The 23,755-nt window shown below is 47.4% G+C and overlaps 1 protein-coding gene across 1 annotated transcript in view; it reads right to left on the bottom strand.

Annotated features, from left to right (window-relative positions):
- Window positions 1-13,335: 13,335 nt before the first annotated feature.
- vps50 (VPS50 EARP/GARPII complex subunit) overlaps window positions 13,336-23,755 on the bottom strand; it is a 59,087-nt gene continuing 48,667 nt past the window's right edge. The window contains exons 19-24 of the mRNA XM_067256338.1: window positions 23,104-23,246; window positions 21,234-21,330; window positions 20,381-20,539; window positions 17,347-17,468; window positions 14,940-15,129; window positions 13,336-14,746 (exon numbers count right to left, since the gene is read on the bottom strand). Of these exons, the coding sequence (XP_067112439.1) occupies window positions 14,627-14,746; window positions 14,940-15,129; window positions 17,347-17,468; window positions 20,381-20,539; window positions 21,234-21,330; window positions 23,104-23,246 (831 nt within the window). The 3' untranslated portion in view covers window positions 13,336-14,626. The remainder of the gene's footprint in view (window positions 14,747-14,939; window positions 15,130-17,346; window positions 17,469-20,380; window positions 20,540-21,233; window positions 21,331-23,103; window positions 23,247-23,755) is intronic.

Here is a 23,755-nt window from a genome sequence, read left to right as displayed (position 1 = left end):
AAGCCTGCAGTTGTCATGTTCAAGTTTTGATTGAAGATTTAAGTTTCTGTAAATGAGGCTGGCATGAATATCAGTCAGGCGTTTTCTCAAACAAACAGCAGGACAATCATGCAGGTGGGAAAACAAGCGCTCATTTTCTATTTGAAAACTTGCTTCTCTTGATGACATTTCCAATCTTCTGTACAGACTGTTAAATGTGAAGTAAATTGTTTTGTCACATTAAGGGGTATGGCAATGTTGTAATTATTTTGAAAGTTAATTGGATGGTGAAATATGCTGTATGTATTTTCATCATATGATTGTTTGGGTGAAATGTATACCTGATTGTGAAACCTGGTTAGCCTGCAGAGGTCTTCAAACTGAGACCACGTGAGCTTTCAGAAGCAACATCGACACAGCTTGTTGGGATCCTAAACACACTGTTAACTCACCAACTAAAAGCTCCAAATGCTATCTCACATGTTTTAGACTCTTATCAGATTTAGCACCATAACACCACACCGCTTATTTCTATGAGGAGCTGGAGACTGTCACAACGGTCTCTCCTGCAGCCTTGAACCTGCCACAAGCTGACCCGGCCTCCCCTGTGAACCCCTGGTTAGAGAGACTCACTCCCTGGTCCTTAACAACACGCCTAGGTATTAAGACAACCGCTGAAACTTAACAAAACTGTTTTAGCATGCGCATGTGCGTGTGTGGGGGGTGGGTGGGGAGAAAGGAGAGATTGTTTGTTTCTGCGTATGTAGTTCAGGAGTACCGACATAGTAGTTTGTTACATTCAAATCCCTTTGATGTTGCAGTTATCCCATCGCTACACTAACCATGTTTAAATATAGGGCCTATACATCTTATCGTTTTACTCCAGGGGAGTTAATAGTATAATAGCTACTCAGATTCTAACATAACTAATAAATATAAGTTAGGACGACACCTTTTATATACAAGACATAAAAATTTGATTCTGCCTCATCATAACATCATTACTGTCAACTCTACGAGAAAATACAACCGGTTCAGTCATGCATGTCAAGGTAATGGTATATTTTGCGCCCATATTATTATAATATTATTTCAGCTGTTACACTTCGGTAGAGGCAGTGAGCCAACCTCGACATGGCGCCCCTGGTGGTCAGGATGGTACGTTGCGTCTCCTCTGACAACCATCGTAAACCACTTCACTGCAATTCATCTCCCCCCTCAAACCTTTTGAATTCTGTGCCAGGATCCCATTAGCATCCAGGCCTTTTTCATGGCCTACAATTATGTCCAATATGACCTAGCAACGGTCACTTCAAAAGAAGAAACACCCTCTTGAGATAGCCTCAAAGGACAGCCCTTGCATTTGATGAAAAGGAGAGGTTTGGAACACATCAGTTCTGTATTGGGACGATGTGAAGCTTTTTGATCTCTGGTTCACTCAACTGTCCTTGGTATGATTTAATTTCTTCTATTGAAGGAAAATGAATTCTGTATATTTAGTATGTTGGTTTAGCTGTCGTGTGCTTGTGTAAATACAACAACCCAGTTTGTGTAATAACTGTTCACACTGTGAAGCGTTGTAACCACTGTTTTGTTTTCTTTTATGTCACTTGTGTTTAGCTCCTCTCCCCCCCCGCTCAGTGGCTTCAAATAAAAGCTGGCGAAACATTTGTTTTGAAGAAAAAGAAAAAGAGGAAATAAAATGCACAATTGACCGGCTTTTTTGTTTGAAAGCTATTTCAATCTAAATATATTCATAAAATTTTTCTGGTCGTCTGTTTTTGTTCTCGTGTCATCAACATACTCAGGAAAGAAACGACGCTGTCATCTCACTTTATTTATCAAGAGCCTTCAGAATGATATGATTTTGCCAGCCAAAAGTTTACATTGTAAATGGAAGTCTCGAACGTGCCAGGTTCGCACACCGTTTTACGGAAGACCGCCTTCAGACCCGTCTCTCTCTTGCGGATAAAACATGAGTTTCAGGGTCCAGAGGTTCTCAATAATGAGAACAAGAAACAATTCAAGTCATCCGACTTAATTTGCGTTGTCACGCTGTTGGTCATCAGAGTGCGGAGGTGCTGATTATCCCGCAGCCTCGTGATCACGGGCCCGAAGCAGCGACAGATTTCACGGTTAGCTCCAGTTCCGATAACAACTCTCTCCATCAACCTTCAGCGGAGAGACTCGTATCTTCCTAATAAGATGATTTATACTATTTGATGTAAATCCTCATATTCTCTATTCGTATGAAACATGGTCCACTGGTTCTTAATTGTGTAGTCGACAGAGGAAGCCATGGGGCACGATGGTCAGAGCGTTTGCCTGCAAATCACATGGTTTAATACCCCCCCATCCCTTTAAACTTAACCGTCTGCAAAAAAATACAATAAAATAAATGCGTCATTATTATGTTCAGTGGACTCTATGCCTTTGTGAGAAATAACAAGACAGAAAGTCCGAGTTTCTTAAGTGTCAATTATCTTCTTCCAATTGCCACTTTACAAAAGCTTAGGGGAAAACCCGTATTCATCAAACGGAATCATTAAAAGATAATGTTGAAAGAAGGAAGTCGAAAAGAGCGGTTATAGCATTGTGTGAAAAGGTTGACGCTCATTCTGTGGAGATACCGCTGTGGCTCAACAGCCACACAGCTGCACTTCCTCCTCCTCCACGGGACCCAAAGGGATCTCATCATTGAACAGTTCTATTTTCTAAAAACCAATTTAAAGTTGATAGAGGTGTGATTGAAGCGTAACTCACCCCCGAGATGTGACCAATGAATGTCGTTGTAAACAATTTGAATCAATGCCTGGGATTTTGTATTATCAAACAGGTAGAACACAATTACCATTTCACACCAGCGTTGAAGAAAATTAGCAAGCCTCAGAAAACACTTTTTGACTGTCAGAAGGATTCCAAGCGGTGCTTTATTTCTCGACCTGCTGGAATGTTCCAACTCACTAGTTTACTAATCTCCTCCCCAGAGCTGTAGATAGACCACAGTAACCTATATTGTGCTTTTCTGTGTCTGTCTCACAACTCTTCGAGAACGCAGTATATTATTGCTTTTATTCCCCCGATGACTTGGTAAAAATATTTTCGAGACAGCAACATATAACACGACGCATAAACTGAAAATCGTCACGACCTGATACAGCAGAGATCTGCTGGTGCAAAATGTAGGTTTTCCATTTCTTTTGGAGACTTATTTGTGGACGTTTTCCTCCAGATGTTGGTGGTGTTAGTCCCCTGTACAACACTGCTTCAGCCAAACACACCATCAAGGAGCACAGGCAAGCCCATATCTGTCTGGCTGCGTTGTGTGTGTGCGTGTGTGTGTATGAACATACTGCAGTAAGGCCTCAGCCTGCATGGTACGCACACTTATCCAGTGTTGTACAGGAGTCGGTGACCTATCGAAAACTGTGACCAGGGATCGCTCTTCAGCAACGGGTTAAGTGAAGAAAAAAGGTTAAGGTTAGGGTTTGAACATCTGCTGAACTGCTGAGCCACCCTGCAGTGTTTTTACTGAGAAACTGGCTGCTACCTTGACTCAGTGCTTGAGCCACCCTTTTTTAAGTCTGCGCCATATTATTCTCAACCCACAGAACAATAAGATTTATTAGATTGAAAATTGGCACGCGATGACTCAGCGGGTCTTTTTGAATGAGATTAGCATCTTTCAGAAGAGATCTGTTAGCAAACCCCAAACAGAGGAGATTATCCAATAAAACATATTCTCCTTTAGGATTATAAAACAATGCTCTCAGCATAATAATCATCATTAATAGTTTCTACTTGTAAAGCCTTTGATTCCAAGAATATTAAATACTGTACAAACAGAATAATGAATACTCTTTCAAATGAAAGCTGTTTGATATTAAAACAGAAGTGACTCTGCAATGCTCTCAAGGCTCCCTATTAATCCTCTCATGTGGCAAAATATTGGCTACTCTCCCTGCATATTAGCAAGTCGGCTTCATATGCATAATCGCGCTTTTGTGACAGAGGGTTTCCGTGGCGAAGAGCCAGTTGATTTCAGGAGCTTCAGATTAGGGTAACGGTTCCTGTTTTGCCTCGTGGAATAGGGCCGCGCCGACCCTGCGTCTCGCTCAGTGGGCATCTGACATACTCAGACATAAACACCTCAAGGAAGTCTGTCTGGATGATGCACTAAGAAAGGATATAATAGAGAAAAAATCATGCCAACATGATCGGGGTTAATACTGCAGGAGGCTTGAAAGCAGTCGTGTCAATCGGTTGCGTCTCTCCCACAGAAAGAGCAGTTCTTTTCATGTGGCTGAATGAAAGTGTTGCGTGATAACTGCTCCACTCTAATCTCCCTAATGGCACTTGCGTGGCCATTTTACGTCATTATCAAATCTGCAAGGCAAAATTTCTCTTTGAGTGTCCTTAAAACACGGTATGGTGGAGAGGTTCATTTGAATTCAGCTCAATTACCGATTATGTAATCCTAGTAGTTACGTAAAACCATTACTGTCCTACCTCTACATCCCACTCTACTGTAACACCACTGTGTCATGTTACAGTCTGATTATATAATGATTAATATTCATGAGCAGGGCAGATGACCACTGGTGTTGTATTGGCTGTTCAGATCATCCCTTCGGTACATTGGCAGAAACCCCACCCCATCAGAGAATCATATCTAAAGATGATTAGGAACCTTTGAGGCTTTATTGAAATTATTAGCAGACAAGTGACATTTTGTTGCGTTTTTAAACAAATTGGTTAATTTCATGTGGGAGTAATTATTTTTTATTTCATAACCAAAAAAAACTTGCCTAGCAGCAATTTATTCAAATATTTTGAATATTAATGTAAAACAAACTTGCTATGTCAGAATTCACATTATTTAAATCTGGTCTGTAGTACAAAAATATAAAAACTTATTTTCCGTTGAAAAATTATTTGAAATTAATGAACCGTCCCTTCCATCAAAGGAAATGTTTCAACTGCAAACTGACCCAAACTGACAAGGTTATCATGCATTTAGTTGTTCTACTGTGTCTCCGAACACTAAAATCCACGCTGGAAATCTAAACCAGGCAGAGGAAAGGATTCCACTCAACACTTTATTTCACACTGGCAGTAAAGCAGCAAGTCCATGATGAAACAGGATCCTGGCTTGGAGGAAGTTCTTGTTTCTCAGGGTTGCAGGGCCTCTGAGGCTTGTTAAACAGTCGGTTAGCGACCGTCAGGGCTTCAGCCAGGCTTCTGCTGCACTCCAATCCAAATCCTCTAACCCCCCCCCACACCTCTCCTCCCCCCCACCCCACTCCCCCACACCTCTCCTCCCCCCCACCCCACTCCCCCATGACTGAGAAGCTTTTACAAGGGGCTCTGGGCCCAGAAAGACAAGTCAGCGCTCGTATGTGTCTGGTACTCCGTGGTGTGTAAACGTTCATCTGGCTTAGAGGAGCCTTGTTGGGAGCTGTCAGCAGAGAAGGCAGGGGGGCACTTTGGAACGTTGGAGGCTACTGTGTGTGGGTGTGAGTGACTGCTTGTGTGTGTGGGTGTGAGTGACTGCTTGTGTGTGTGGGTGTGTGTGACTGCTTGTGTGTGTGGGTGTGTGTGACTGCTTGTGTGTGTGGGTGTGAGTGACTGCTTGTGTGTGTGGGTGTGAGTGACTGCTTGTGTGTGTGGGTGTGAGTGACTGCTTGTGTGTGTGGGTGTGAGTGACTGCTTGTGTGTGTGGGTGTGAGTGACTGCTTGTGTGTGTGGGTGTGAGTGACTGCTTGTGTGTGTGGGTGTGAGTGACTGCTTGTGTGTGTGGGTGTGAGTGACTGCTTGTGTGTGTGGGTGTGAGTGACTGCTTGTGTGTGTGGGTGTGAGTGACTGCTTGTGTGTGTGGGTGTGAGTGACTGCTTGTGTGTGTGGGTGTGAGTGACTGCTTGTGTGTGTGGGTGTGAGTGACTGCTTGTGTGTGTGGGTGTGAGTGACTGCTTGTGTGTGTGGGTGTGAGTGACTGCTTGTGTGTGTGGGTGTGAGTGACTGCTTGTGTGTGTGGGTGTGAGTGACTGCTTGTGTGTGTGGGTGTGAGTGACTGCTTGTGTGTGTGGGTGTGAGTGACTGCTTGTGTGTGTGGGTGTGAGTGACTGCTTGTGTGTGTGGGTGTGAGTGACTGCTTGTGTGTGTGGGTGTGAGTGACTGCTTGTGTGTGTGGGTGTGAGTGACTGCTTGTGTGTGTGGGTGTGAGTGACTGCTTGTGTGTGTGGGTGTGAGTGACTGCTTGTGTGTGTGGGTGTGTGTGTGCGTGCGTGTGTGAGAGTGTGCAAGTGTGCATATGCATGCGTGTGTGTGCGGGACTCACAGATCCAGTTGCCTGCCAGGTACTCCCAAGGCACAGCGCTGTCCCCCGGGGACACAGAAGTCCCGTCCAGGGACGTGAAGGTGAGAGTCATGGAGCCCACACAGATAGAGCTGTTTACTCCACCTCCAGCAGGCCTCCAGGACAGGGGGTCTGAACCCCCGTAGGATCAGTCAGAAGCTGGATGGGGAAGCTAGGATCTAGGAGAAGCAAACTCTGCAAATCCGTTTCTCTCCATCTGTCGCCTGAGGCCCTCAGGATGACAGGCTGAGGAGGCCGTCTCCTCTCCGAACACAGCGACACGAGCGCGTGGAACTACATTACAGCAGAGAGAACACTCATCTGTCATCACAGACAGAGAAATTAAAACTTCAACCTATTTTGCTGATGTATTTTTATCTTTTAAAGCCATATTTGAAATCTCGTTTTTTCTTTCTCTCTCTTTCTTTCTTCACGATTATATTGATCTCAGGTGATGTGGTCTGTGCATGTGTCAGCTCACCTAGTCATGCAGTTCTGTAGAGAAGTGAAGGATAATCCTGGTGATGAACGACTGGACTGTGCCGCATGGGAAGATGGGAGGAGGGGAAGTGGAGGAGAGGGTTGAGGGAATGGAGGATTCGTTTTTTCAGAAAATGTAAACACGACTTACATTTTCCCCTCTGTCATACATCAAAGCTACTGTGGCCTGTCTCACGGTGTGTGTGTGTGTGTGCGTTTGTGTGTGTCACACTCTGTTCCTGTTAGAAAGTACCACAGGAAAATACAGTAGATGGATCTATGGTTGTCTGACTATTTAGATTTGACTATTAAATTGAAGAACAATTTCCCAATGACAGAATAACTTAGGTTGAGTCCACCGTGAGGGAACCAGGTCAACAACACGGCTGGAGCAGAGAGGTTCGAACACTGATCATGGGCACCTTTCTACTTCCTGTCTTCACAGGAAACAGCTCAGAGTTCCCGGCCTACAACACCCTGATATCATTACTGTAAACCACCTGAATACACATTGAAGAGACAAACAGTCTCAGACTTGTAAACTGCTCTGGCTCATTTGAATGTGTAAAACAGCCTATCTGGGAGGATGATGGGTAAAACAGGCTGATTCACGATCAGATGATAGTCTTCCAAGTCAGGTTTTCCAGAGCCGATGACAATCAGCATTCAGCTAGCTATGTCTGGGATTCCTGCCTCAGGGCAGGTTAGAGGGATTTCCTCCCAACCCTTTGAGCACATCTGCTCTGTAACTGGACTGACTAGGGCCGTCCAGATGACACAGATCTCTCAGCTGGGTGTTTGATCTGAGCTCCAGTATTTCCATTCAGCAGGTACAAGTGAATGTGGCATTTTAGGCTCTCCATGGGCCTTTTGAAAAACAATGTATTAAAGGTTTGGTTTACCTTCCCCATCAGTAACAGCTCCACATATACAGGGCATCATGACCGCTGTAAGAAACTGTTACTACTATACAAGCACTGAGTCATTACTATACAGAAACTGTTATTACTATGTAAATACTGTGTTATTACTATGTAAATACTGTGTTATTACTATGTAAATACTGTACTATGTAAACATGTTATTATTACAGTGGTATTACCACAGCAGAGGGCCTGACTGGCTCTAACAGGGTCTATGGACTCTAGTCTGACAGGGTGTCATTCCACTGAGCTGAGCACCTGCACAGAGGATCCAGGGAGGAATCTCTCCCTCTCTCCCCCTCCCTCTCTCTCCCTCTCTCCATGTCCATCTCTCTACCTCTTTCTATCCTCTCTCTCCCCCTCTCCCTCCTTCTCTCTCCCTCTCTCTCCCTCTCTCTCCCTCTCTCTCCCTCTCTCTCCCTCTCTCTCCCTCTCTCTCCTTCTCCTCTCCATGTCCATCTCTCTACCTCTTTCTATCCTCTCTCTCCCCCTCTCCCTCTCTCTCCTTCTCCTCTCCATGTCCATCTCTCTACCTCTTTCTATCCTCTCTCTCCCCCTCTCCCTCTCTCTCCTTCTCCTCTCCATGTCCATCTCTCTACCTCTTTCTATCCTCTCTCTCCCCCTCTCCCTCTCTCTCCTTCTCCTCTCCATGTCCATCTCTCTACCTCTTTCTATCCTCTCTCTCCCCCTCTCCCTCTCTCTCCTTCTCCTCTCCATGTCCATCTCTCTACCTCTTTCTATCCTTCTCTCTCCCCCTCTCCTCTCTCTGTCTGTATGTCCATTTCTCCCCCTCTCCTCTCTCTGTCTGTATGTCCACTTCTCCCCCTCTCCTCTCTCTGTCTGTATGTCCACTTCTCCCCCTCTCCTCTCTCTGTCTGTATGTCCATTTCTCCCCCTCTGTCTCTCCACAAAGCCGCTCCAGGGTGGAAGGAGGTGCCCATAGGAGCAGAAAACACGGAGCTGGGTGACGACACCACCGGAAGAACAGATGGGTTAGAATATCGATTAAAGGGGCCGACAAACGTCTCTGTAGGGAGTCAGGTGGCTGAGCGGTGAGGGAATCGGGCCAGTAATCTGTAGGTTGCCGGTTTGATTCTGGCTTGCAAAAATGACGTTGTGTCCTTGGGCAAGGCACTTCACCCTACTTGCCTCTGGGGGAATGTCCCTGTACTTACTGTAAGTCGCTCTGGATAAGAGCGTCTGCTAAATGACTAAATGTGAATGTAATGATACACTGCCGCAAAGCCCGTGGCTTTGGAACACCGTGAAGCATGACGCTTCTAGCTTCAGCTGAGACTCTTAAATCAAACACCACCCGCGGCAGCACGGTATCGGGTCTACGCCTTTCAGTTCACAGATAAGGATCACCCTGTTCTGGTTTGAAAAAAAATAACCGGGACAGAAAGGTGTCGAACAGGTGCGCTTCTCTCTATCCCCTACACCCCCCCGCGCTGCGCTACCATCAGATGACATCTTTGCAATCTGAAGGATGATGTGTTTTCGCTTCGATTTCCCCAGGCCTAAAATCAATCAGAAGGCATGCAGACCTAATCTAAATGTCAGGTCCTGTTGGGAGTGTTGTACAGTAAAGGTCACGGCTGTAGCTCTATCAGTCATACAAGGAAGAGTCCCGTAAGCTCTCTTCAAAATAAAAGCTTGGCTGATTATGTCAGTTTACAAATAATGGAGAATTCTTATTTGGTAAAAAAAATTAAACTGACTTACCACGGATATAGAAAACCAGATGGTGTAACTCCAAATCAGAACAAAAACATTTGGACAGCCAAAAAACATAAAGGTCTTCAAATTATTTCATTTTGTGTAATTGCAACTCCACTCAGATCTATAATCACATGTTTTGAATGATAATTATGTGACCTCTTGTAAGCCGCTGTAGATTGTTTAAAGGCTCTGACCATCTGATCTCATCCAAATTCTTTGTTTTCATAAAATTCAATATGTCACCCCAGTTCCCCCTAAAAAGTTTGATGTGCAACACTGGAAGTTTAACTACCATGAAATGAAGTATCTGGAATAATTCATTTAGGAGATTTTGTTTGTTTATCTGAGCATGAATATTCAGTCTATTAATCTTGTGCACACGTGCCAAGTCTGTTTTGTCGTTGTGTTTATCTTGGGGTCACATGGGTTGTGGAGTAGGCCTGATACTGTGAGATAAGGACAACGGGAGTGGATGCAGCTGTTGTAGAACTGTGATTAATGCAAATACCAGGCGACGAATATACTTTGTATAAAGAATATAGGAAAATACATTCTATTCACCTAGACTACCTCAGGCTACAAAATCATAAAATAAACTAAACCAAAAAGTATCAGTTTCTGGTCAAAGTCTCTTCAGGAGACGCCAGTAGCCTGCAGGGTAGAAGGTTAAAAGAACATTATTTTTATTTGTTTTTGTATTGGGTAAAATTGGGTAAACACAACGATGGTTCGTTATGAACCTTTGGGTCATGTGACCCGAAGGCAGCACGAGGGTTAAAGGGTGAACATTGAAGCCGGTTACATTTACCCCCCAGGTAAAACAATGCCCTCCACCCAACCGCCGTTAAAGAAGTGCCAGATTGTAGGTTCCCTAGTCATCTCCGCCATGAAAGTGTATGTAGCAGAGCATCACGTTCATTCAGTCATTAAGCTGCAGTCACACAGCCGTGTGGCAAACACCCGCAGAACAACACATCGCAACTGTCTTCTTCATAACAAATGTGTTGCGACTCATAATAACACCTGATTCCCGGAAACATCAACACGTGGGGTTGGTGTGGTAATAATAAACTGTAATTGGAAATCTAATAGCACATAAAAGCTGGAAAAAAATGAAAAAAATAAAACGCTAGATAGGTAGTCTGAAGAGCTGCAGCATGACTAACGGTCAAAAATCCTGCAATCTAACTTTGAGAGTTACAGAGCGCAGCCTCTGTTTTACAAGCGTCACCCTTCCACATTTTACTTTATTTTAGGGGCACTGGACTGGCCTGTTATCACTTGCTTTTATTGGAAGTATTTCGAAATAAATCTGTATTTGTTGGCAAGGTGAAACTAAATGGAGTTTAAATCTTAAAGTCGGTGTTCCTTTTGCAGTTCAGCACCGATGAATAACTTCGTAACCGGGCAATTCTTTCTTCAGAGCTTCAAATACTTTGCCAAGTAGACACTAGTAAAGATTTTGGTCTGAACCCAAGAGATGATCAATCTCTGTTTTTATCTTCTTTTCCTTTTTTGGTGACAGATACGGATCAATACGCCTTAATAGAACACACATTCATAATGCTGCTAGTTGATTTACACTATAGATTTGTTAACATTTTAAATGTAACGTTTGTTAAACTTTCATCCTACTGGGGAAAAGAACAAAGTGACAGGGTATTTGACAGAGACAGTGAGAGAGTGACAGGAAAGACAGAGGGAAAGAGAGGGGAAGACATGCCTGACAAGAATCGAACCTGGGATCCTGTATTAAGTCCTTGTGACACTTGCTCCACTCAGGGAGCCCAAACACCTCACGTCTGTTCTTCTGACTGACACGTCACCTTCAGTGTCAGTCTGTCTTCATCCTGGCTGTCGTCTGTCAACACGAATGACCTGCTGGACTGCTGAGTGAAGGACACAGTGTGTGTGTGTGTACGACTGACCTGCTGGACTGCTGAGTGAAGGACACAGTGTGTGTGTGTGTGTGTGTGTGTGTGTGTGTGTGTGTGTGTGTGTCACCCCAGGGTATCCAGCTCCCACTTCTCTGGAGCGTCTTCACGTAGTTGTCTGCTTTGTTTAGCAGACTGTCGGCTCTCGGAAGGTAGAAGGTGAAAACAAGGACGCAGGGTGATTGGTCAACCGACAAACAAGCTCTGAGTGATCAAGGCCAACGCCACAACACAACATCCAGAGACTGGAGAGGATGAACTCCAGACCAGACGGTCTTGCCCACCAGGGGCTCCGTAACAGGGGGAAGATGAGGATGATTCTTAGGGCTCTGGTCAGACAAGGGGGCCCAGCAGAACCCCAGACTTTCCTGTATGATTTTGGGGCCCGGAGTACAAATTAGCCAGCCATCTGGTAGCATGGCTGGTAGCCTGCTACCAGCCATCACTCAGGAGGAGGAAGACAATGATCTTCTATTGAACGGACTTGTTAGACGTCACGCCAAAAGTTCTTTTATCGCATCACCTCTATCCCTATATACGCATCTCGGGCTGCCAGGTTTGCATCTCGGGTTGCCAGGTCGGGTTGTAATCCCTCATCATATCACAGTCTAAATCAGACTGGGGACGGTGCCAGCCACCGTCCAGCTGTCAGAAGCACACTCCGTAACCCAGTTACTCACAGGTCAGCGAGGCCAGACCTGTCGCGTTCCTGTTCATGCTACAGAGACAACGCATGAACACAGAGCCACAGCTAGCTACCAACCACGCTGTGTCTGACCATACAGGAACACACAGAATGCTGTTTGTGTGTGAGAGGGAGAGACTCTAAACTGGGGCGTCTGCAAAAAGGTTAATGTGTGGCAGCCATGCGGACTAGGAGGATGTAGGAGCGCCCAGCCTTTTGTCAGAAAAGGTTAATTGGGACACCGTATCCTGAGTGGACTGGGAGCCGGACGCGTTTGGACTGGGAACAATGGTGCTCACCCTCTCTCGGGAAAGAGAGATAGAACGATGGGACGGAAAGACAGCATTTCTGACACCTGTGGAGACTCAGCGAGGAATGTTGCAGAACGCCATGACGACAGGAAAGAGTCACACCAGGAAGTGTGGGTGGATGGGGACCAGACGGTCCAGGATGTTCTACACACACACACACACACACACACATACACGTGTCACAGGACTGTGTACAGGATCAGAGCTGAGATTTGAGGACTGTGTACAGGATCAGAGCTGAGATCTGAGGACTGTGTACAGGATCAGAGCTGAGATCTGAGGACTGTGTACAGGATCAGAGCTGAGATCTGAAGACTGTGTACAGGATCAGGGCTGAGATCTGAGGACTGTGTACAGGATCAGAGCTGAGATCTGAGGACTGTGTACAGGATCAGAGCTGAGATCTGAGGACTGTGTACAGGATCAGAGCTGAGATCTGAGGACTGTGTACAGGATCAGAACTGAGATCTGAGGACCGTGTACAGGATCAGGGCTGAGATCTGAGGACTGTGTACAGGAGCAGAGCTGAGATCTGAGGACTGTGTACAGGATCAGAGCTGAGATCTGAGGACTGTGTACAGGATCAGAGCTGAGATCTGAGGACTGTGTACAGGATCAGGGCTGAGATCTGAGGACTGTGTACAGGATCAGAACTGAGATCTGAGGACTGTGTACAGGATCAGAGCTGAGATCTGAGATCTGCTGACCTGCTGACATAGTAGGGACGCCCATCTTAATCTCTAGTCTACAGTCTCACTGAGTACACTCACAGATTTTAACTCTCGCGCAAATACGCTTACAGTAACACACACACACTAAACTGGAGTAGATGCACATGAAATGATGACTGGCGACTTTCACCTCAGTCGTCCAGGTTACTGCATTCTTCCTTTGATGTCATGCTGTTACCATAGAGACCTTAGATGTGAGATCAGTTCAACCAAGGTCAGGTTTCCATGGTAGTGTGTTTATTATGTAATCATCATCCACAACTTTGACAGTTACAGATGGCACACTTAACCGTCATCTTAACATGTACAGTTAATGTTGGTTTCTTAAATATTCTTTTAGAGTTGAAGAATGACACGATACTGCCAGGAAACAGACTTCTATGATCACAGAATAAAAAGAAAAAGTAATCCGAAACAAGATGCAGGAATAAATAAAAACAAGGTTTAAACGTTGTCAATTTACAGTATAGTTTTGGAGTAGGTGTTCACACAGCAATTAATTCATAAACAATATCATAGTTGTGTTTTCTCTTCTGGTGAACCCTCCTGTAAAGTCAGAACTAGTGAAGCCCAGAGGTTGGGATCTACTTTGAGTGATGTGACTGAACAACAAGCAGCTTGAGCCAGAGCTGATACAAGGTTTTCCTCATCTACAAACAATAATATATTTCACAATCCTCCTTATATTAGGTTTCACGGACACAACAAAACAGAAACTCACAGCCGAGCAGTGCTGCGACAAACAAAGATTGACGTTATTTACAAAATGGACGTTTGAAGGGCACCGTATAAACGTTCTCAGACTTGGAAGGTAAAACATCAGAGCAACTTAAGCTGTCTGTCCTTCAACACGTCAAGTGCTTCCAAATCTTAAAAACATAATCCGGAAAAATAAACATTGCATCATCATAGCAGATCAGGACACAGAACGAAGGCTTCCTGGTGATCCAGAAACAGAAAAGCAGTGAAATTGTACCTGTACAGGAAGGATGAAGCAAGCCATGCTTACAGGAGCAGGTCTCTCCAGCCTGCTGGTCATATGGGACCACCCTGCCAGGGTTAGCGTGTTAGCTCCAGGTTCAGACGTTAGCATGTTAGCTCCAGGTTCAGACGTTAGCTCCAGGTTCAGAAGTTAGCTTCAGGTTCAGACGTTAGCATGTTAGCTCCAGGTTCAGACGTTAGCGTGTTCTGTTGGATGCACCGCGGTAACCGTTCACGACCAACACTGTGACCCAAGGTGTTAACAAAGTTACATGACAGTATATGCTGAAGCACATCGACAGGTAAGAAACCGGAGAGTGAATCTATCCAGTTGCAACTGCAGCGGAATAACTAGGAAAGGAGCCACGTTTAAGAAACTTTCGACAGACATTCACCACAGTCCAACATGAACACTGTCCACTTCCTGGATGCTACTCAGATGTACACAGTTTATGTGAATGTTTTATGGTCATTTAAAAGAAGCTCCCGAGAGTGGACACAGACTGTGTGTGTGTGTGTGTGCGTCTATCTCCGTGGTCGGTCGATGTCGTCGATGGCAGCCAGCAGTTTCTGACGAGCCTTCTTGTTGATGTGAGAACCCAGACACGCGTTCACCAGGTTAGCCAGCTGCTTCATAGAGTACTCCTGGAACACACATACACACACACACGGGAAGTCAGACAGACAGGCTGGCAGACAGACACACACAAAAAATACACTTCTGCTCCCCTCCCTCCCTCCCTCCATCTCCCCCTCTCTCTCTCCTTCTCTCGCTCTCTCTCTCCCTCCCTCTGTCCCTCTCCCTCTCCCTCTCTCCCTCTCTCCCTCGGTGACTGACCCGGTGGTTCTTGATGAACTGCTCCATGTCGTTCTCGGTCAGATAGTAGGCCTTGATGTAGGTCTCCACAAACTCCTTGTCAGGGACGGGCCGCAGGTCGCTCAGCTTCTCCAGCTTGGTGAGGAACTGCTGGAAGTCCAGCTGCATCAGGGCTCGCCCCTCGTTACTGCACTTCTTCACATTAGCATAGCTGAGGAGGAGAGGAGGATGGGAGAGGAGGAGGAGAGGGGTGAGGAGGGTAGAGGAGGAGGGAGTGGAGGGGAGAGGAGAAGGGAGTGGAGGATAGAAGAGGAGGGGAGGAGGGGAGAAGAAAAGGAGGAGATTGTAAGTATTTCACTATAACAAGTCTGTTTGCCATGTCGTGTGATTGGATCCATACATGCTTAAGTGTGTGTGTACGGTGTGTGTTTATGTGCAGTGTGTGTGGAGGGAAGGAGAGCTGTGTCCACATTAACATCAGTGGTGGCCGACACCCCTGTTTGCTCTCTACCTGACAGAGGGGTAATGGATTTCTGAGGAAGAGATATTGAAACCTCTCTCTCTCTCTCTCTCTCTCTCACACACACACACACTCCCTCCCTCCCTCTGTCACTCTCACTGCATCCGTCCCTCCATCTCTCAGAGGCCCTGACGGTGACCCGCAGCTTTGCTGTTACTGGGATTAAAGGATAGGTCTTTCAATGGCTCACTAGAAGAGGGGGAGGGGAGGAGGGGGAGGAGAGGAGGGGGAGGAGAGGAGGAGAGGAGGGTGAGGAGAGGAGGGAGGGGGAGGGGAGGAAGGAGAGGAGGGGGAGAGGAGGAGGGGGAGAGGAGAGGAGGGGAAGGGGGGGAGGGGGAGAGGAGGGTAAGGAGGGGGAGGGGGATAGCTGCCCCATAATGGAGTCTCTCCAGCCTAAGAAATACCTCACATCCCTGCTGCTGTTCCAGGCCCACTTCACACCTGCTTTCCCCGCAGACACAGACACAGACACAGACACACACACACACACACACACACACACACACACACACACACACACACACACACACACACACTCTCCCATCCCTGTGTTCCACTGTAGCTGTGGTACAAGTGCTGATTTGTGAAAAAAGAAAAACTGCATCCTCCTGTTGCCAGGCTCTTTAACTGGGTGACCAGACAGGACCAGCAAGTGGGTGGTGGGGAAGAGCATTATGGGAACTATTTTGGGGAGGTGTCAAGTGGTTGGAGAGCTGAGAGGGGGAGGGAAAGGGGCTCTTATGTCGTCCTGCTCCCTGCAGAGTCTCTGAGTATGAGCGACCCACACAGGCCTGATGGAGCACTAGGAGCTCCGGAGCACGGGCTCCGGGGATACTGGCATCTCACCCCTGCAGATACCACAGCAGCTGTCTGGAGAGAGAGGGAGGGAGGCAAGGGGGAGAGAGCTTATCTGGTAATCTCCCCTGTTGCTAGCAGGAGAGCTGTTTCTAACCATTCTGAAGGTTTCCTAATTTATGAGGGGCCACATGTTAAAACAAGCGCATTGTGAAGCCAGGGGGGGAAAACAACTGCATAAGAATCCCAACCCCCCTCCTGATCGATGTGACAATGCGGCTCTGCACTTCAGAGAGAGCTGCTGATAACATGGACACTTGGCAGAAGAACGCCAAACTGTTTCTATTTACGACGGCGCCCTGGCAAACAGACAGGCATCAAAATGCATGAGGTGCCTAAACCCTCCACACCTCCCCAATCCTTTGCATATAAATCCTCTGTTCCACAGGTACACGTTAGCATCTCCCAGGGTGATGGAGTGCAGATAGAAAGGGTAACAGAGAGCTGTGTTTGTTGTGCTGAGTTGGGGTCTGGAACCTCCTCTCCGGGCTACTGGAAACCGCACGGCAACAAATGCTGAGACAAGACTACCAATCAAAACGGCTGACCCCAGCTTTTTAAAGCACAAAGGAGAAGTTTTAAGAAGTGAAGTTTCAACTTGTGTCGACTCTGCAGTAGGAACAGGTTAATACTTTGTATTTCTTTTGAAATGTAACTTTAATATAGTGAGTTCTATGTAGCAGGACCTGCCTATTTGTCAACGCCCTGAACGTGTCTGTAGAGTGTGACGCTCAGTAAGAGTGTGTGTTTAACGAGTGAGAGGGTGATGTGTGTGTGAGTGAGAGGGTGATGTGTGAGTGAGTGAGTGAGAGGGTGATGTGTGAGTGAGAGGGTAATGTGTGAGTGAGTGAGAGGGTGATGTGTGAGTGAGTGAGAGGGTGATGTGTGAGTGAGTGAGAGGGTGATGTGTGAGTGAGTGAGAGGGTGATGTGTGAGTGAGTGAGAGGGTGATGTGTGAGTGAGTGAGAGGGTGATGTGTGAGTGAGTGAGAGGGTGATGTGTGAGTGAGTGAGAGGGTGATGTGTGAGTGAGTGAGAGGGTGATGGTCCTCACCCCTCCACCAGGGTGCGGTTGGCCAGGCGGATGCAGTGCTCCCACAGCACGTTGGACACTGCCAGCGGGATTCGAACCTGTCTGGACGCCTCGCCAAGACGCCGGTTAAACTCCTCGAACTCCTGGACACACACAACAACAACAACAACATCAACATCAACAAATACATACGCATCCCCCTCCACCCCAACCTCGCCTGCAGTCTCCCAGTTGACCTTTGACCTATAGCGTCTTCCTTCCTAACCCTGCTCCACAGATGTCCCTGGAGCACAGCCATCCAAGATGGCTGCTCCCTGCTGACAGGGCGAGCCAGACACATCCGTCAGCAGGCTGTTGACTCAGCTGGACTCAGGTGGGGGGGGGGGGGGGGGGGGGGGGCTATATGTAAAAATAGGGCTGCCGTTTTGGAAAGCAACAGACGTTTAAGTCTCTCTAACTGCCAGGACTCACATGTAGCGAGCTCTCCCTGGTAGTTTGTTCTGAAGGCTGACAGCTGTCAGAAGACAGACTCGCTCCACACAGTCTTTCGTCATCCTCTCCCTCTTTCTCTCATGTTGGATAAATGGATTATGACCGTCTGTACTTTTTTAACTCACTGCACTTAGCAAACTTAATGTTTACTATTCCTTGTTGTTTATAGCGTTTCTGTGGTTGTATATACAGCTCATTTCCCTCATGATTGTGCCGTACCAGAATTGCCCTCCGGGGACAATGAAGATGTATTGAATAAAATTGAATTGGTTTCTCCCAAGGTGTTAAAACAAGACGGCGTGCGTGTCAGTAGCTACACTTTTTTCAATTACAATCGAATGGTATGCAATTATAGAGCCACACAAAACACTAACTGAGGAGCAGGAAGAATGTTAATGACTTGTGATTAGTTTTGGGCTGAAGAGACGGTGAGAATCTGATCCACACACACTCTCACACAAACACTCTCTCACACAAACACTCTCACACAATCAGAATCTGAATCAGAATTCGGTTTATTCGCCATGTATGTTATACAAACACGGAATTTACTGTGGCAGGGAGGTGCAAAACACTAAACATATACAGATCAAACACTCTCTCACACAAACACTCTCTCACACAAACACTCTCTCACACAAACACTCTCTCCCGCACACTCATACTTTTTTCATGTCACAGCCCAACGTCTCTTCATCAATTCCAATTTGAAATTATTTGGATCAATAACAAATTAACCAGGGCAGTTGTGACCCTACAAGATATCGATGCTGGTTCGTCAGTACTGAAACGCTACTGTGCTGTGCATACCTGAACAAGCTAATCAACTTAAGGAGCCAAATCCATCTGAATGTTTCCCAACACATTTGATATCCAGTTCTGGATATTTACGTTCGTCCTCTCTTCGGCCCACCCAGGATATCTGCAGAGTTCTGATCCGTTGTGGAACGCCATGAGCTGCAGCTAATCCATGGGGTTTAAAACAATTATTTGGCTTCGGGAACTGAGCTAACACTTAGCAGCTCAGTGGCTGGGGTTCCAGAGTCAGAGCGTTCTCCCAGTCTGGACCCTGGTCAGGGACGGACCCGGGTCAGGCACGGACCCGGGTCAGGCACGGACCCGGGTCAGGCACGGACCCGGGTCAGGGACGGACCCGGGTCAGGGACGGACCCGGGTCAGGGACGGACCCGGGTCAGGGACGGACCCGGGTCAGGGACGGACCCGGGTCAGGGACGGACCCTGGTCAGGGACGGACCCGGGTCAGGCACGGACCCGGGTCAGGGACGGACCCTGGTCAGGGACGGACCCTGGTCAGGGACGGACCCTGGTCAGGGACGGGTGTGTTCATTAATGTGAAACACTTCTACCAGGATCACTGGTGTGTGTGCATGTATGTATGTATGTATGTGTGAGCACGCGCGTGTGAGAGCGTGTGGATATGTGTGTGCGTGTATGTGTGAGCGTGCATGTGTATGTTAGTGTGTGTTCCAATGCCTGGTAGCGTATCCAGTACATCTACATTTACATTTTTAGTCATTTAGCAGACGCTCTTATCCAGAGCGACTTACAGTAAGTACAGGGACATTCTCCCAGAGGCAAGTAGGGTGAAGTGCCTTGCCCAAGGACACAACGTAAATTTTCACAGCCGGGAATCGAACTGGCAACCTTCTGATTACTAGCCCGCTTCCCTAACCGCTCAGCCACCTGACTCCAGTATGGGTGTGAACGTGGTCGCTGGGGCTGGTTTATGCAGATTGGGAGGATTGTGTGCTGGTGGTAAATAAGACCCTGCTCAGCATTCTACCCAGAAAACCATCTGTCGACAGCAACCAGTCGCTCTCCCCGTATGCTGCCACGCGACACCACAGCCCCCATGCACAATGCATGATGGGAGAAGTGGTTGTCATGAATAAGGCATTTCATTTGGTGAGAATCTTGAAGTCCGCAGTAAGTCATGGGAGCAGAGAGATAACCTCTTCCTTAACTACCTGGGAACTTGTCTCCCAGATCTGCATTTAGACACTTGTCTCCATCCATCTTCGTGAATGAATTATTCAGTCTGGCAAATAATTGATGCGGAAGACCTCTGGGCCTTTGTGAGATCATGGAGCAATTAAGAAAAGGGAGGAAAACTTCAGACTCTTTGCGAGAGATGTGAAGTTCCAGATGTCCGTTGTGAGAGTTCAGGTAAAGATCCCACGTGAGAACAGTTGATGTGTAGGTCTGCACCCACTTGAAGGTTTATGATTGGGTCAAACCCCGTTCTCCCTCCAGAGGCGGGCAGACGAGAGCAGCCGGGAGCTGTTCCCATGATCCCAGAGGGAATCACAGGAAGCACAGTCGCCTGCAGCCTTGACGGCAGATCAAACAAACCTTAACGCCCTCTCTCAAACGTCCCCAGAGAAAACATGAAAACACATCGGACGGAACTCAAGAGTACACAAAACAACATTTAAAACCCACTTAGGTGCGCTGAGGGCCAACACTCCCATGTTCCTGTAGGGAAACGCCACACGCCCTGAATAGCGCCCGTGGCGTAAACGGGGCGATCACGCCACATTACCTTCAGCAGCACGTCCACGTAGACGTTGTGCTGGGACATGATCTCTCTGATGTCCCACTTGACTCCAGACATCAGCAGCAGCATTTGCTCATAGTCGATGGCCTTGGCTGCTACGATCCAGTATATGGGCTTCCTCAGCTCACTGGCTGTGGACACAGTCTGCAGGAGCAGGAGGCAGAATTACATGATTATTCAGTTATTCGTTTAGAAGATACAGCGCTCTGCAGAAGTCTTAGGCATCAGTGTTTTTTTAAGTGAATATTATTATTATTTTTTCCAGTCTTCTGTATTCGTGCGGCAGTATAGAAAGTGCAACTTTGCAGGGTTAACAAACCTCTCATTGAGCTTTTACAATAAAAAATGGTTAAAATGCTGTTGCTTTCCCACTAAGAAAACACAGCAGTTTGAAAGCCTTTCCAGTGTTCGCTTACTGCTTTCATCCAGAAAACAAAAACCTTAGGAGGGGGATTGTCTCATGAAAGACATTTCTGTGACCAAACAGGCAGATGAGGGCTGGATGTCTCCAGTCCTCCATCAGCACTCCTCGTTAGAGGCTGGAGGATTTCAACCTGTTACAACTGACTCAGAGAGAGAGAGGAACCAGGGTGTCACACAGACAGACGTCTACAGACCAGACAAGGGTCAAACAGGGCTTCAAACCGTCCCACATCCTGCTGGGCTGCCAGATGGCCGGCTGAGATGGACGTTCTGAAAGCATCGCATTGGGAGTATCTGTGCAGGGTCGGCTCTGTGAGGGCCGTGGGAAGCTGATCCTGTCCTCTGTGTGTGTGTGTGTGTGTGTGTGTGTGTGTCTGTGTGTGGGTGGGGGGGGGGGGGGGTTCAGGGTCACAACCTGAGAGTAGAACTGCTGCAGGAAGGGTTTCTTAGCTGGAGGCATCATGGAGTCCAGGTGGGTCTGCAAGAAGTCAAACTGCTCTGCCAGGAACACCCTGGAGGGAGAGGAGGAGGGAGAGAGAGAGGGTGACAGGGTGAGAGGGAGAGGAGGAGGGAGAGAGAGAGGGTGACAGGGAGAGGAGGAGGGAGAGAGAGGGAGGGTGACAGGGTGAGAGGGAGAGGAGGAGGGAGAGAGAGGGAGGGTGACAGGGTGAGAGGGAGAGGAGGAGGGAGAGAGAGGGAGGGTGACAGGGTGAGAGGGAGAGGAGGAGGGAGAGAGAGGGAGGGTGACAGGGTGAGAGGGAGGGAGAAAGTGGCAGAAAGGTCAAATCAAAGTAGGTTGCACTCAGGACAGAAGTTCAAATCAGAAAGGGATACTTTGAGCTATTTCCATTTCAGTTAACCTTTGGTCTTGATTAAACGTCTCATTCAGAGACACAATACAAGCATCCGCACTGGGGTCTCCTGAATATTAAACATCCTCAAGTCTACAAACCGCTGTGGTACCGTTCTGGAGGATGTTTAGAAGATTCTCAGACCAGACACTTTGGGTGCAACTCAGGGAGACAAAACAGAAGCAGAATCAATCCTCCCATCCGAGCATCCAGGCCTGGTACACCTGGCGGCTGGGTCAAATACAAACACCGTCCAAGTACCACTCACTCGGGCATCAGGGGAGCCGCCAAGAAGCATTACAGTCTAATACAGATGCTCACAAGCGCAGATACACATGCAAACACGCTAATGTTTACAAGTAGACTAGCGCCCGCACGCTAAACACCTCTAATGAAAGTGATTACAGCTTGGGCTGTTCCCTACGCGTAAAAGCTTCTTCCTGCGAGGCGGTTGGTGTTGATCCTGAGGAGAAAGGGGCAAGTCAAGAATTTCCGGAACGGTTATCTGATTATGCCAATATAAACAAAGGCTTTTAGACAACGGCGAATGGGCAGCTTTCCCAGGCTGTCTCCGGGTGCTAGAATCTTGATCTCTGCTCAGGACTCTCCTGGCTCATTGATTATTCCGTTAGAGACCAGCTAAATGGAGTTTTACACTGGTGAGCTTTCTAGAAGGAGCCGACAGGCGGTATTAAAGGTGGCGTATACTGAGCATGTCCGGGTGTGACTCACCAGGTTAGACGTACCAAGTTTTCCACAGAGCGCTAATAGACCACAGCTCAGAGAGAAAAGGTTTCTTAGCAACACACACACTTCCATGCCGTTTTTTTATCATCTTTTTCTACCATTTCCTCGTTCCCCCCTACATCCTACTTATTTCCTTATTGTTGTGTTGAGTTTTGCAGGCAGAGCTGGGTGCCATCTGGCAGAGGGAGTGTGGCGTTGAGGCATCTAGTTCCCTGGCTCCAATATGATAACCACAAGCTTCTTCCCACAACAACTCACAGCACACCTCTCCAACACAGACTTGGCCAGCGAAGCATGCTCCAGCTATTGTTAGGGTGTCTTAGTGTGTGTGTGTGTGTGTGTGTAGTGAAATAAAGTGTGTGTGTGTGTGTGTGTGTGGGAGGGAGGGAGGGAGGGAGGGAGGGAGGGAGGGAGGGAGGGAGGGAGGGAGGGAGGGAGGGAGGGAGGGAGGGAGGGGGGGAAGCTCTGACTGGGAGACAGCGAGGAGGAGCAGGGAAGAGGAGAAGGCGTTTGACTCGAAGAAATCGAAAGACATTCAAACACTCAGTTCAGTTTAGAGTAACGAGTCGTGTAATGTCTTTCCATAGAGGGGAGGGGTGAGGTAGACGGGGGAGGAAGGGGGGAGGAAGGGGGAGGTAGAGGGGAGGAAGGGGGGATAGAAGGGGTGAGGCAGAGGGGAGGACTTACAGTGACTCTGTGGCCACCACGCGCTGAGCCAGGCCATAGAGGGTCCTGCAGTTGGAGAGGTCCACCACCTGGCTGAGGTGAGGACTGGGCACCTTCTCCTTCCTGTCCTCGGACGAAACCACCACGCTCTCCCCAACCACCTCCTGTACCAACACACCAGACAAACACTCAGGCTCCAGAAATAAATTTTAAAAAAATTACATTTTCATTCAGTAGACATTTGTATCCATGTGATATATACAGTACAGTAAGGGGAAGAGAGGGGAAATTGAACCAGCGACCTCTTGACTTGCCGTCAAATGCTCTAACCACTAAGCTTCACCCTCCTCAGGTCCTGGAAACAGGGAAGGGAAGTGTGTGAGGAGGAAAGCGGAAGTTAATGTGTTTGTCTCCAGTCTGTTAGAGACGTACACATACAGGCCAGACCTAGTACATGTTTAGCACAGGGGGATTTGAACCCGCAAACCTCTATCTGCTGTCGAAGTCTCTAACCGCTCAGCTCAACCTAGAGTTGGCAGCGTGCGGCGGAGATGAGGGGAGCTTGTTTCTGTTGTTCAGAAGGGTGTGGCTCATACTGCTGTCTGCATCTGCAATTCAAACACATGGGGACTGAACAAGACCAACATTTACAAGGGAAAATTGAAATACCTAT

The sequence above is a fragment of the Osmerus mordax genome, chromosome 18 (genome assembly GCF_038355195.1).
Source record: "Osmerus mordax isolate fOsmMor3 chromosome 18, fOsmMor3.pri, whole genome shotgun sequence".
NCBI lineage: Eukaryota > Metazoa > Chordata > Actinopteri > Osmeriformes > Osmeridae > Osmerus > Osmerus mordax.
The sequence above is the reverse complement of the archived record's forward strand: the minus strand, read 5'-3'. Positions and strand labels throughout refer to the sequence as shown.